At 47.3% G+C, this 12,017-nt stretch overlaps 1 protein-coding gene across 1 annotated transcript in view; it reads left to right on the top strand.

Moving 5' to 3' along the window:
* The first annotated feature begins 2,970 nt into the window (after positions 1–2,970).
* The window catches only part of LOXL4 (lysyl oxidase like 4), a 107,701-nt gene continuing 98,654 nt past the window's right edge, over positions 2,971–12,017 (top strand). Inside the window, exon 1 of the mRNA XM_073681336.1 lies at positions 2,971–3,259. Coding sequence (XP_073537437.1) covers positions 2,986–3,259 — 274 coding nt within the window. The 5' untranslated portion in view covers positions 2,971–2,985. The remainder of the gene's footprint in view (positions 3,260–12,017) is intronic.

The raw sequence follows: 12,017 nt of genomic DNA, 5'->3' as shown, positions 1-12,017 counted from the left end.
ATTATTGCCCATCAGCTGGAGTCGACTTTCTTGCCCGGTTATTGACTGAAGTACAGTAGTTAATGGACTAATGCTAAAAAAAGGATTAAATTAAAGAGCGTTTCCACCTATGAAAGAAAAAAGTCCCTAGTAATTAAAAATCTTTGTGTTGTCCTGGTGTAAAAGTCCTGCTCAGTCGTTTCTTGGTATTGTGAATTTCTGGGAAAGCTGAGCGAGGGCCGATATGGTTCCATTTGAACCCCTCCTCAGTAGGTTACAGACTTTTGATCCTCATATGTACCGGGAAAGTTGCCCATTTTTGACAATTCTGTTGCGTTTTTAAAATAGAAATGGTTTTGTAAAAAAAAATCATTTTTAAATAGAATATTTGGGAATTTTGAGCAAAACTATAAAGTCTAAACTATTTGTAATTGTTCTCCACTTTGGAGGACTTTCATGCATTATATAGAGAGCTGATTACTTTAATGGGCAACATGTAATACTTTGATTGCCCTGTGGAGGCACTGCAGGGAAATGGAGCACTTACTACTAGGTTCCCAAGCAGATTACAATTGATCGCACTATATGGACAGCTGATTACTTTTAATGGGCAACATGTAATACTTCGTTTGTCCTGTAGAGGCACTGCAGGGAAATGGAGCACTTACTACTAGGTTCCCAACCAGATTACAATCGATCCATGGGGGGGGGGGGTCCCAGCTAAATGATACCTTTTTAGATCAAGTTATTTTCAATAGAACCTTCCAACTAACAGGGATGGTCCAAAAGGGACAACGCTTTAAGTATGAAAAGTAATTAAAAGGATTTCCCAGTCAATAAAAAGTATTTGAAAAAGTTCTGAGACTGGTTAAAAATAAAAATGATGCTCACCCTCACCTATCTCCCTGTAGCTCCCATTCTGGTTCTCGCTGATGTTCATTCTTCGATTTGGCAGTAATACCCACTCAGCCAATTAATGGTCGCTTCAGTGACCCACCTCAGTATCACACATTGTCATCACTTTTACCTGTACATTAGCAGCTCATCTCTCGTAACAATAGAGGGGAAAAAAAAGGGAGAGCGGCACTTCCGGCTGCTGGAAGTGACACTCTCCCTTTTTTCCCCTCTATTGTTGCTGTGCCACCCCAGCTGGAGACATGGCACCCACCAGTTTTGCCTCCCATGGACTCTAATCTTACAAGCGTGGTAAGCTCCCAACACCCCCTTTTTCTCTATCATCTCTGGTGAAAATTCTCCCTTGTCCCCCACGTCTCACCCCTCTTTCAATCACATTTCCTCTTTTTACCAGCCATCCGCTGAAGTACAAAGCCTTGATGTTCATTGCATCTCCAGGCCTCCTTTTCTACCATACTCACCCCACCATTTCCACTTCATGCATAATTCTCCTTCCTTTACAGCATGATGTCCCTTTTGTGGATTGATAAAAGTGTAGACAAGAGACCAAGGAACCTCAGGGGTGGGTTTTATTAATTCAAAGTAGATCTGACGGGAGGAGTTAAAGAAGGGTTATATTTTTCTTCCTGAACTTTACTTCCGTTAGTCATCTATCCAACGCTTTGCTCACTGACTTATTACCTTTTCTTACTATTATTACCTTGTCCTACTGCTGGAAACCCTCTTAAGGTTTCCATACAAATTAGATAGTTGTTGACTGCACAATCCTTTGGCCAACAGCTATCTCCTTTCCGACAATACACACTTGGCCGATCGCTCCTGTGTTTTCTCAGACTTCTCTGGCAGCGGATTATCTCACCCAGAACAAAAGAATCGTCCATTGAAAATACAACAGGCTAAATCCTTCTCTTCCCCGACATCTTTTGGCGGGCTCCTATGCATATATGAGTGCCTGCTGATCAATGCTGATATCAACGAGTTCAGCTGACTTTACTATAATGTGTATGGGGGCCTTTACAAATTAAAGGGAAGAATCATCAGAAAATGACCTATTGATCAGGTTTTTGTGTTTTATGTATTTTTAGAAAAATGTTGGCATTTTTTTTCATATCACAGTCTTTAGTAAAAAAAAAAAAAAAAATAGTACTCTTGCAAATTTCACACTGGCCCCTGGGGTTTTTTTTTTAGACCCATACATCATATTATTTCAGGAATAATTTTCAACAGACTCATTATCATCAGAGGCAGGATTACAATGATTGGTAGTGCACAACTGATATCACAGGATCCACCACCAATCACAATAATTCATATCACAGCTCACTTGCTCCTCCTCCCTTCACAATTACCTTTGCACATGCTCATTAGCTGCTTCAGTAAAAAAGATAAGGTCATTGTGGCTAATGTACATGTGAATTTCCTGAACAATAGGAAATATAGATCTAAAAAGCCTCAGTGACTGATGTGAAAGTTGTAAGACTTTTATCTGTTATTTTTAATACAGATTGTCATAATTAAAGAAAAAATTGTCAAAAGTTTTTAAAAAATACATTTAACACATAAGCTTGATTTAAACAATTATTTACTGATGATAACTTCCCTTTAAGTCAGTTGATCTCTGTTGAGGACCTATTTTAAATGATGGAAGTGATAATTAATATCCAACTCCAGGGGCACTTGATTAAATAAGTCATGGCTTCCCGAAAAAAGGTGCAATCTGTCAGACTCAGAAAAGTGTTGTATCTCCCAGGCGGCACAAAACTTCCTGAAACTTCCAGGAACTTTTGGAAGGTTTTCTGTGAAGCCGCCGCACTACAGGATCTCCTTCGTGACCACTTCCAAAAGTTGTCAAATCTAAAATATTTACACTAGATGGCATGAAATACACTACGGCACCTGTTTAAAACTTTATGAAAAAGTTGAAAAACTCAGGACCTAATATTGATAAACAAAATAGATTGGATGTATCAGCTAATAGCAAACCCAGGATCTAGAGGCTGCAATGTTATATTAATTTCTTATGGATCATGTTCTTCTTTTTGTTCATAGGTGCAAATTCTGAAATCCTTTATCCACTATTCCCTGTGAGTCATGAAAGTGTCCCAGCTCATATTATTATTTATTGCATCGCTGATAGACTTATGCCAGCAACAACTCCAAGCTGGAGCACCACAAATCCAGCTGAGATTAGCTGGGACGTCGAGAGTCCCTAATGAAGGTCGCCTGGAGGTTCTGTATAATGGTCAATGGGGCACTGTATGCGATGACGACTTCAACATAGAAGTGGCTCATGTGATCTGCAAGCAGCTGGGCTTTGAATTGGCCATGAATTGGGCACATAGTGCGAAATATGGTCAAGGAGAAGGTAAATGCATAATTTATATCATATTTTAATACAAAGTAACCTCATAATGAGAAGCACTTTCTACATATCCTACAACTGGGAGGAAAGACCTAGGGTGCATCTACCATAAAGACAAAACATGTGCTTGGTATGGATCTACTTGATGTTGGAGACCTGCTCCTTTATAAGGGGACCGGTCCGGGGGGCATATGCCTCCCTGCCCCCTGGCTCAGCCTGCCCCTGCCTGTTGGCTGTAACTGCAGAGAATAAAACAGTTCAACACCTTGGATGCTGCAGTCAATAGAAACTGCATCATCTAAGGCAGAGGGGTAACATCCTTTGTCACACCATTGCCTCCCTGTGACACGGTTGTGGAGTGCTGATCGGTAAAATCACAATGCACTGTAATACAGAATTATTGCAGTGTATTGTGCCTGACATCAAGTCTCCCTAGTAGGACTAAAATAAAAAAATGAGAACAGGTAAAGTTGTTTTGAAATTATTTTTTTAAATATTAAAAATAAACAAAAAATTAAAATTAAAATCACCTCCACTTTTCCTACTAATCCCATAAATTTAAAAAATAAACATATTTGTCACCCTCATCCAACCAGATAGTCAAATGACATATTATTTGTTCCACATGGTGAACACTGTTGAAAAAAAAAAAGAACAAAAATGTCAGAATTGATGGTTTTTTTGGTCACCTCGTCTCCTCCAAAATAAGAAATCGATAAAAACTACATTGTGTTCTGCAGAAAACAACTTGTCCCTCAAACAGCTGTATTGTTTGTACACAAAAAAAGTGTATCAACTCTTGGAAGAATGGCAGGAAATATTGATCAAAAGTCATAAAAATGTGAAAGGGGAACCAGAAATTTGGTGGAGTCCAGTATCTCCTGAAAGGAGCCTCAGTTTTATCTTTACTGTGCAGAATTTATGGCATGGTGAAGTCAACAATTGTTGATGAGAAGTTGACGGATCTTGAATCCTTTCTTTAAAAAGTTTGTGTTTCTGATTTTCATAAATGATCATTATCTGGCGCCAGCAGAAAACCGATTTCCGGTGAGACGGAGTGAAAATGAAACCTATCAGATCCCTTCCTTCCAAGAAAAATGTCTGACTTCTAGACCCTAAATACCCCCATACATATTAGACTAAAGTCGGCTGGCTGAGCCCACCAATATCTATTGGATCGATTGATAGTCCAATGTGTATGGGGTCTCCCAACTCTCACGCAACAGATTATGTCGGGGGAGAAATGGATTCACTATGTTGGATTCTCAATGTCCGATCATTTTGTTCTCCGGGAAATAAGCAGCCGCCAGAAGTGTCTGACAGCGGCTTTCTCATAGAGAACACAAGAATGTTCGGCCAGCTGAGTGTATGAGGGATTCAGGAAAACAACTGTTGGTTGAACTATTGGCCAACAACTGTCTAACGAGTATTGGGGTCTTAATGTCCGCAGGCATCTTTTTTGGTTTTAACTTCATTAATAGTTTGCACCTTTTCTTAGTATAACCTAAGACACAACATATAAGTGGGCATCAGCAGACTAGATAGTAATGTCACACTTAAAGTGGACCTATCACCAGGTCAAAAGCGGACAGTTTTTGCTCTTATTTTACTCCCGCTTTTCCCCTGAGTATTCTGTTCTTTATTTTTTTCAAATCTGACATACGGTTCCAGAGATATGAGTCTATTTATTAAGTGCTAATTTTTACGGTCTTTACAAAGGGGCGGTGCTTACCGAGAATGGCGCACAGCAGCATAAAGACACGCCCCAGAGCATCCCGTGAGCCACGCCCCATAGACCAAAGAAATTATCACTAAATAAAAAGGCCCATATCTCTGGAACCAAAGGGCAGGTTTTAAAAAAAATGGATTACACAGTGGAGTAATGAGAATAAAATAAGACAGGTCCTCTTTAAAAGACATAGGCAATTTTAGGGCATTGTTGAATTAAATGCATGCATAATTTTATTAAAAATTTGCTACATTTGGATTCTGGATAGAATTTGTTTTATTGTCTTGAAGTGAATCCAATTGTACATTCAGCACCAGGAGAAACATTAACATGGAAAAACTTTATAGTGGCTCTACCAAATAAGTATTAGGCTATGTGCCCACGATGCAGAAATGCTCCAGATTTTTCCTGAGCGTTTCTGCATCTCCCTGGCAGAAAAAACGCATGCGGATTGTACATGCGGATTGTACATGCGGATTGTACATGCGTTTTTCCTGCCAGGGACATGCGGATGTGAAGCGTTCTTCACTTGCATTTCCACATGTGGGTTGACAAGAGCTTTCCAAGCGATTTTAGCATCACTTGGAAAGTGCTTGACAACTTGATCACACTATATAAATCCATGCAACCGGCATGGATTTATATAGTGTGACCGAAAGAATGGTAAAAAATAAAAAATAAATATATACTTACCTTCTGATGGCCCCCGGAGTCTTGCTTCCCTCCGTTCTCCCTTGCCGGCAGATCGTGGTACACTGAAGGACCTGCCGACGTCAGCATCGTGTGACCCGTCACATGACTATGACGTCAGCGCAGGTCCTTCAGTCCATCGCGAGCTGCCGGCATGAAAGGAGGAGGAGCGCACCGGGGGCCGCCAGAAGGTAAATATAACATTTATTTTTTATTTTATTCTTTTTTTCACAGTTTCTATGGTACCCGGGTCCGGAGGAGAGTCTCCTGTCCTCCACACCCGGGTACCATTCGCACATTGGAAGGCATGGAATGCGCATCTACATATACAGTGATGCGTAATCCATGCGTTCCAATGCAAGTCAATGGCGGCGAAAACGCCGTGCTTCTGCAAAATAATTGTTAGTGCTGCATTTTTTTCCACTATGATCAGGGCCGGCTCCAGGTTTTTCTGGGCCCTGGGCAAAAGAGTCTCAGTGGCCCCTTTAATACATGCCACGATTCATGATGCACAGATACCGCAGAGAAATATTTATATATATATATATAGTACAATGAAAAGATTTCACTTCTTACATTACATGAGCGATATCTATTGTAAATTCCACAATAGCTCAGAAACCAGCGAATCCCTCCACACAGAATACTGGCCCCCATATAAGGCTCCATACGGAATACTGGCCCCCATATAAGGCTCCATACAGAATACTGGCCTCCATATAAGGCTCCATACGGAATACTGGCCCCCATATAAGGCTCCATACAGAATACTGGCCTCCATATAAGGCTCCATACGGAATACTGGCCCCCATATAAGGCTCCATACAGAATACTGGCCTCCATATAAGGCTCCATACGGAATATTGGCCCCCATATAAGGCTCCATACAGAATACTGGCCCCCATATAACGCTCCATACAGGATACTGGTCCCCTTATAAAGCTCCATACAGGATACTGGCCCCCATATAACGCTCCATACAGGATACTGATCCCCATATAACGCTCCATACAGGATACTGGCCCCCATATAATGCTCCATGCAGGCTGTTACCCCCCACATAATGCCCCATACAGGCTGCCCCCCCCCTTATAATGCTCCATGCAGGCTGTTACCCCCCACATAATGCTCCATACAGGCTGTCCCCCCCCTTATAATGCTCCATGCAGGCTGTTCCCCCCACATAAAGCACTATGCAGGCTGTCCCCCCCCTTATAATGCCCCATGCAGGCTGTTTCCCCCCTTATAATGCCCCATGCAGGCTGTCACCCCTCCTCTTTATAATGCCCCATGCAGGATGTACCCCACCTCTTTCTAAGGCCCCATGCAGGATGTCACCCCCCTCTTTATAATGCCCCATGCAGGATGTCACCCCCCTCTCTTTATAATGCCCCATGCAGGATGTCACCCCCTCTTTATAATGCCCCATGCAGGATGTCACCCCCCTCTCTTTATAATGCCCCATGCAGGATGTCACCCCCCCTCTCTCTATAATGCCCCATGCAGGATGTCACCCCCCCTCTCTTTATAATGCCCCATGCAGGATGTCACCCCCTCTCTCTATAATGCCCCATGCAGGCTGTCACACCCTCTCTCTATAATGCCCCATGCAGGATGTCACCCCCTCTCTCTATAATGCCCCATGCAGGATGTCACCCCCTCTCTCTATAATGCCCCATGCAGGATGTCACCCCCCTCTCTCTATAATGCCCCATGCAGGCTGTCACCCCCTCTCTCTATAATGCCCCATGCAGGCTGTCACCCTCTCTCTCTATAATGCCCCATGCAGGCTGTCACCCCCTCTCTCTATAATGCCCCATGCAGGATGTCATCCCCCCTCTCCTTATAATGCCCCATGCAGGATGTCACCCCCTCTCTCTATAATGCCCCATGCAGGATGTCACCCCCCCCCTTTATAATGCCCCATGCAGGATGTCACCCCCTCTCTCTAGAATGCCCCATGCAGGCTGTCACCCCCTCTCTCTATAATGCCCCATGCAGGATGTCACCCCCTCCCTCTCTTTATAATGCCCCATGCAGGATGTCACCCCCTCCCTCTCTTTATAATGCACCATGCAGGATGTCACCCCCCTCTCTTTATAATGCCCCATGCAGGATGTCACCCCCCCTCTCTTTATAATGCCCCATGCAGGATATCACCCCCCCTTTATAATGCCCCATGCAGGATGTCACCCCCCCTCTCTTTATAATGCCCCATGCAGGATGTCACCCCCCCTTTATAATGCCCCATGCAGGATGTCACCCCCCCTTTATAATGCCCCATGCAGGCTGTCACACCCTCTCTCTATAATGCCCCATGCAGGATGTCACCCCCTCTCTCTATAATGCCCCATGCAGGATGTCACCCCCTCTCTCTATAATGCCCCATGCAGGATGTCACCCCCCTCTCTCTATAATGCCCCATGCAGGCTATCACCCTCTCTCTCTATAATGCCCCATGCAGGCTGTCACCCTCTCTCTCTATAATGCCCCATGCAGGCTGTCACCCCCTCTCTCTATAATGCCCCATGCAGGATGTCACCCCCTCCCTCTCTTTATAATGCACCATGCAGGATGTCACCCCCCTCTCTTTATAATGCCCCATGCAGGATGTCACCCCCCCTCTCTTTATAATGCCCCATGCAGGATATCAGCCCCCCTTTATAATGCCCCATGCAGGATGTCACCCCCCCTCTCTTTATAATGCCCCATGCAGGATGTCACCCCCCCTTTATAATGCCCCATGCAGGATGTCACCCCCCCTTTATAATGCCCCATGCAGGATGTCACCCCCCCTTTATAATGCCCCATGCATGATGTCACCCCCCCCATATTATGCCCCATGCAGGATGTCACCCCCCCATATTATGCCCCATGTCTCAATACATAAAAAAAAAAAAATCAAATACTCACCTCCCTCCTCCTCACCTGCTGCCCGCTGCTCGGGTCCGGACTCCAGCGTTGCCGGTATCTTCCCGCTCTGCACTCCCTGTGATGGCTCAGGGGAGCGCGCGGTGGAAAGACGTCACCGCGCCCTCTGACCTGAGACGTCACAGGTAGCGCAGAGCAGGAAGACAGCGGATCTGCGGAGGCACGGGGAGAGATAAGTATCCAGCTGCCGGGGCCCTGAGCAAGCGCGGGAGAAGGGTGGGCGCTGGCACCGCTCTTCTCCGCCCATAGCCCGGCGGGGTGCGCGACCACCAGTGGGCCCCTCTGCCTGCTCGGGCCCCCGGCACTTGCCTGGGTGCACCGGGTGCTGATGCCGGCCCTGGCTATGATAATCCGAAGCGGAAATTTCCACAGCATGTGCACAGCACTTGTGGATTATCATTGGGGAACATGGCAGGCCTTCTACCATGCGTTTTTTAAGCGTTTCTGCTGTGGAATTGCCACTGCGGAAATTCTTAAAAAACGCATCGTGAGCACACAGCCTCACATAAAGTTTTGGGCTTTCAATCTTACTCTTGGTGCTGAGTGTACAATTCTTGGATTCACAGCTCTGGATTATAATAGTGAGTGCAGCTCTGGAGTATAATACAGGATGTAACTCAGGATCAGTACAGGATAAGTAATGTAATGTATGTACACAGTGACTGCACCAGCAGAATAGTGAGTGCAGCACTGGAGTATAATACAGGATGTAACTCAGGATCAGTACAGGATAAGTAATGTAATGTATGTACATGGTGACTGCACCAGCAGAATAGTGAGTGCAGCTCTGGAGTATAATACAGGATGTAACTCAGGATCAGTACAGGATAAGTAATGTAATGTATGTACATAGTGACTCCACCAGCAGCATACTGGGTGCAGCTCTGATCAGCTGCTAGTCAGTGTGGTGATTGCGGGTGTGGTGGCTGCAGATCCTGCTGTGAGCTCCTGATCTCTGAGAAACCAACACCTCTCCACCTGGGGACCTGCTCTCTCTCTTTCCCAGGGTGGGAGCGGGTTTCTGGGATGAGTGAAGGAGCCAAGCCCCAGGCTTCTGCTTCCCGAACCAGGCCGGCGGGGGGGCAGAAGAAACCAGCAACCGGCCTGCACATCAGAGGACTCGGGGGTGAGACGCTCCACCAGGAGTCGCAGCAATGTGGCTCCTACTCCCCCTGGGTTTGTGGAGACCCAGAGAAGCCGCAAGGCTTCCAGCATGGAGGTGAAGCCTGACAGCGGCGTGCATGATGGCGCTCCTTCTGGAGGAAAGCTGATTGCTCACGGAGGTGAGGCCGACCTCCCTGAGGGGGGTTGGGCGCTGAAGGGACCCCGGGAGTCTGTGTCCACCTATGCCTCCCGGGTCATGATCCACCTCCGTGAGTATGAAGATGCCAGTAAGCTCATCAGGAGGCTCCGGGAGGAGCTGCGCTGCACAAGCGCAAAAGCTGCAGGGGCCTCCAAACCAAGGAAGGCCAAGCTTCAAGCTGAGATAAAAAGACTGACCAGTGAAATTCATCTCCTGGAACTTAGGTAAGCCACCATCTTAGAGCAGAGTGGTCCTTTCAAAGAAAAACTTATAAATGAAGACCGCTTTAGAGAAATGGCTGATACCAGAGAGCAAAGGCAGATGGGGCTGCAGCCTGAGAGCCAGGTGGATGATGAGAGTGATGATGACCAGCAGCAAGCCCCACCTGGCAGCCTGCAAAGTCACCCACAGGCCACGTGCAGCGAGCTCCCTGCAGGACAGGCGATAGTGACATCCGGTCGCAGTTCTGCCGGCTCTGGGGAGGACAGTCACAGCAGCGGCCAGGGAGGGGCGCTAATGGCGGAGATTAAGCTCCTGGAGTCCCCAGTGTGCCTCCAAAACTTCCATCTTGGTGATGATCTACCAGAAGAGGCACCTGGGGGCCACAAAAAGGCAAAGAAGACCAAGCCAAAGCTGCAGGAAGCAGTAAGCTATGTATATGCCCCCCTCCCTTTACCCCCTGAGTCGGCGGCAGGCTCAGCTCGCTGTATAAGCCCCGTTGCCCAGCCCAGCCCGGGTTCTGCTGTGGATCCGGTGCAAAGGCGCGGGGAGATTACAGAGCGCGGTAGTGAGGCGCAGAGCTCCGTCTCTGCTTGTAGTAGCGGGGACGCAGCAGGAAGTGCATCAGCCGAGAGGCTGGACAGTGAGGGCGGCCCGGCGGCGGGCGTTCCGTCAGGCCACGATGCTGTGGTGTGCTCCTCAGTGGGAGGGGGGAGCAGCCCAGTGTCGGGGGCAGCTCCGGTAGCCTCGGCACCTGTGAATGCTGTTGCCGCTGATCACTTAGTTGAGAAGCGGCGGCAGTGTGAGGGGGCTGTTGGGGCTGAGCGTTCCGGTCCTCCCACGAAAGTGCTATTTTGTGTTGGCGTCGCTGGTCCGGAAGATCCTGATGCTAAAGATCAGCGGCGCCTAACAGCAGCTAAAGATCAGCGGCACATTATACCAAATGCCAAACAGCGGAAATTACCGACCGATGATGTGGAGGGCACACATGAGACCGGGGGTGAGGTAGCCTCCAGTTCTATGGAGGTGACTGAGCCCCTTGTGCCTGATGCGGAGGTCAAAAGGTCATACACCATTGTTATTGGTCCAGCAGGAATGAATGTGGTGGTGGGGGTGAATGAGGCTAATTCATTGTCTAGTGGTGTGGTTGCTGGTTTGGTGGAGGGTGAGATGGAGGTGGGTAATGGTGATACTGTTGGGGCTGATGTGGTCACTGGTCCGGTTGCCGGTCCGGTTGGCAACACCTGTCCAGAGTTATGCCAGTGTCACCTCCGGGGCAAATAGGGCATCCTCCTCGTCTCCGGGCTTTGGGGACGGCATGTTGCAACGGCGCCTTCTGGAGGCTCTAAAGAAGGGGGAGAGATCACTAATGGTAGAGGGTCGAGAGGTTGATCTATCCTTCTGGATAGAGAGGCATGGCCTCGGGGCCTTCCGAGAGCAAAAAGGGGGGGATACAGTGTGGTCCCTCCCAACAGCCGGGCCAGGCAGTGTGCATAGGAATGTGGTCCGTCTTCGGTGGAGGGGCAGTGATGCATGTCCGCCAAGGTCTAAAGTTGTGGAGCTCCTGCTGAGGATGGGCTTCAAGGCGATTAACATCTACGCCTTGATACATCCCTATTCCACGCCTGAGTTTGATGTCAGCTTTGTTCGGCCGGAGGGGCTTGAGCTCTTCTGGGCGAATTATGAGTTGGCAAAAAATGAGCCCGGCTGGCGAGACTTTGCCGTTCAGGCAGTGGCTCGCCAAAACCAGATCAAGAAAGTGACCGTGATGACTCGTAACGAGTCGCTTTCTTGCTATGACATCATGACGTGGCTTGGTCGGTATGGAGAGGTGGTGGAGATGCCAAAGAAAAACCGCGACGAATTTGGTATCTGGTCAGGGGCCTGGA

Source organism: Phyllobates terribilis, unplaced genomic scaffold, assembly GCF_046119375.1.
Source record: "Phyllobates terribilis strain yellow unplaced genomic scaffold, ASM4611937v1 Scaffold_5__5_contigs__length_657084704, whole genome shotgun sequence".
In the NCBI taxonomy this organism is placed as follows: domain Eukaryota; kingdom Metazoa; phylum Chordata; class Amphibia; order Anura; family Dendrobatidae; genus Phyllobates; species Phyllobates terribilis.
The sequence above is the reverse complement of the archived record's forward strand: the minus strand, read 5'-3'. Positions and strand labels throughout refer to the sequence as shown.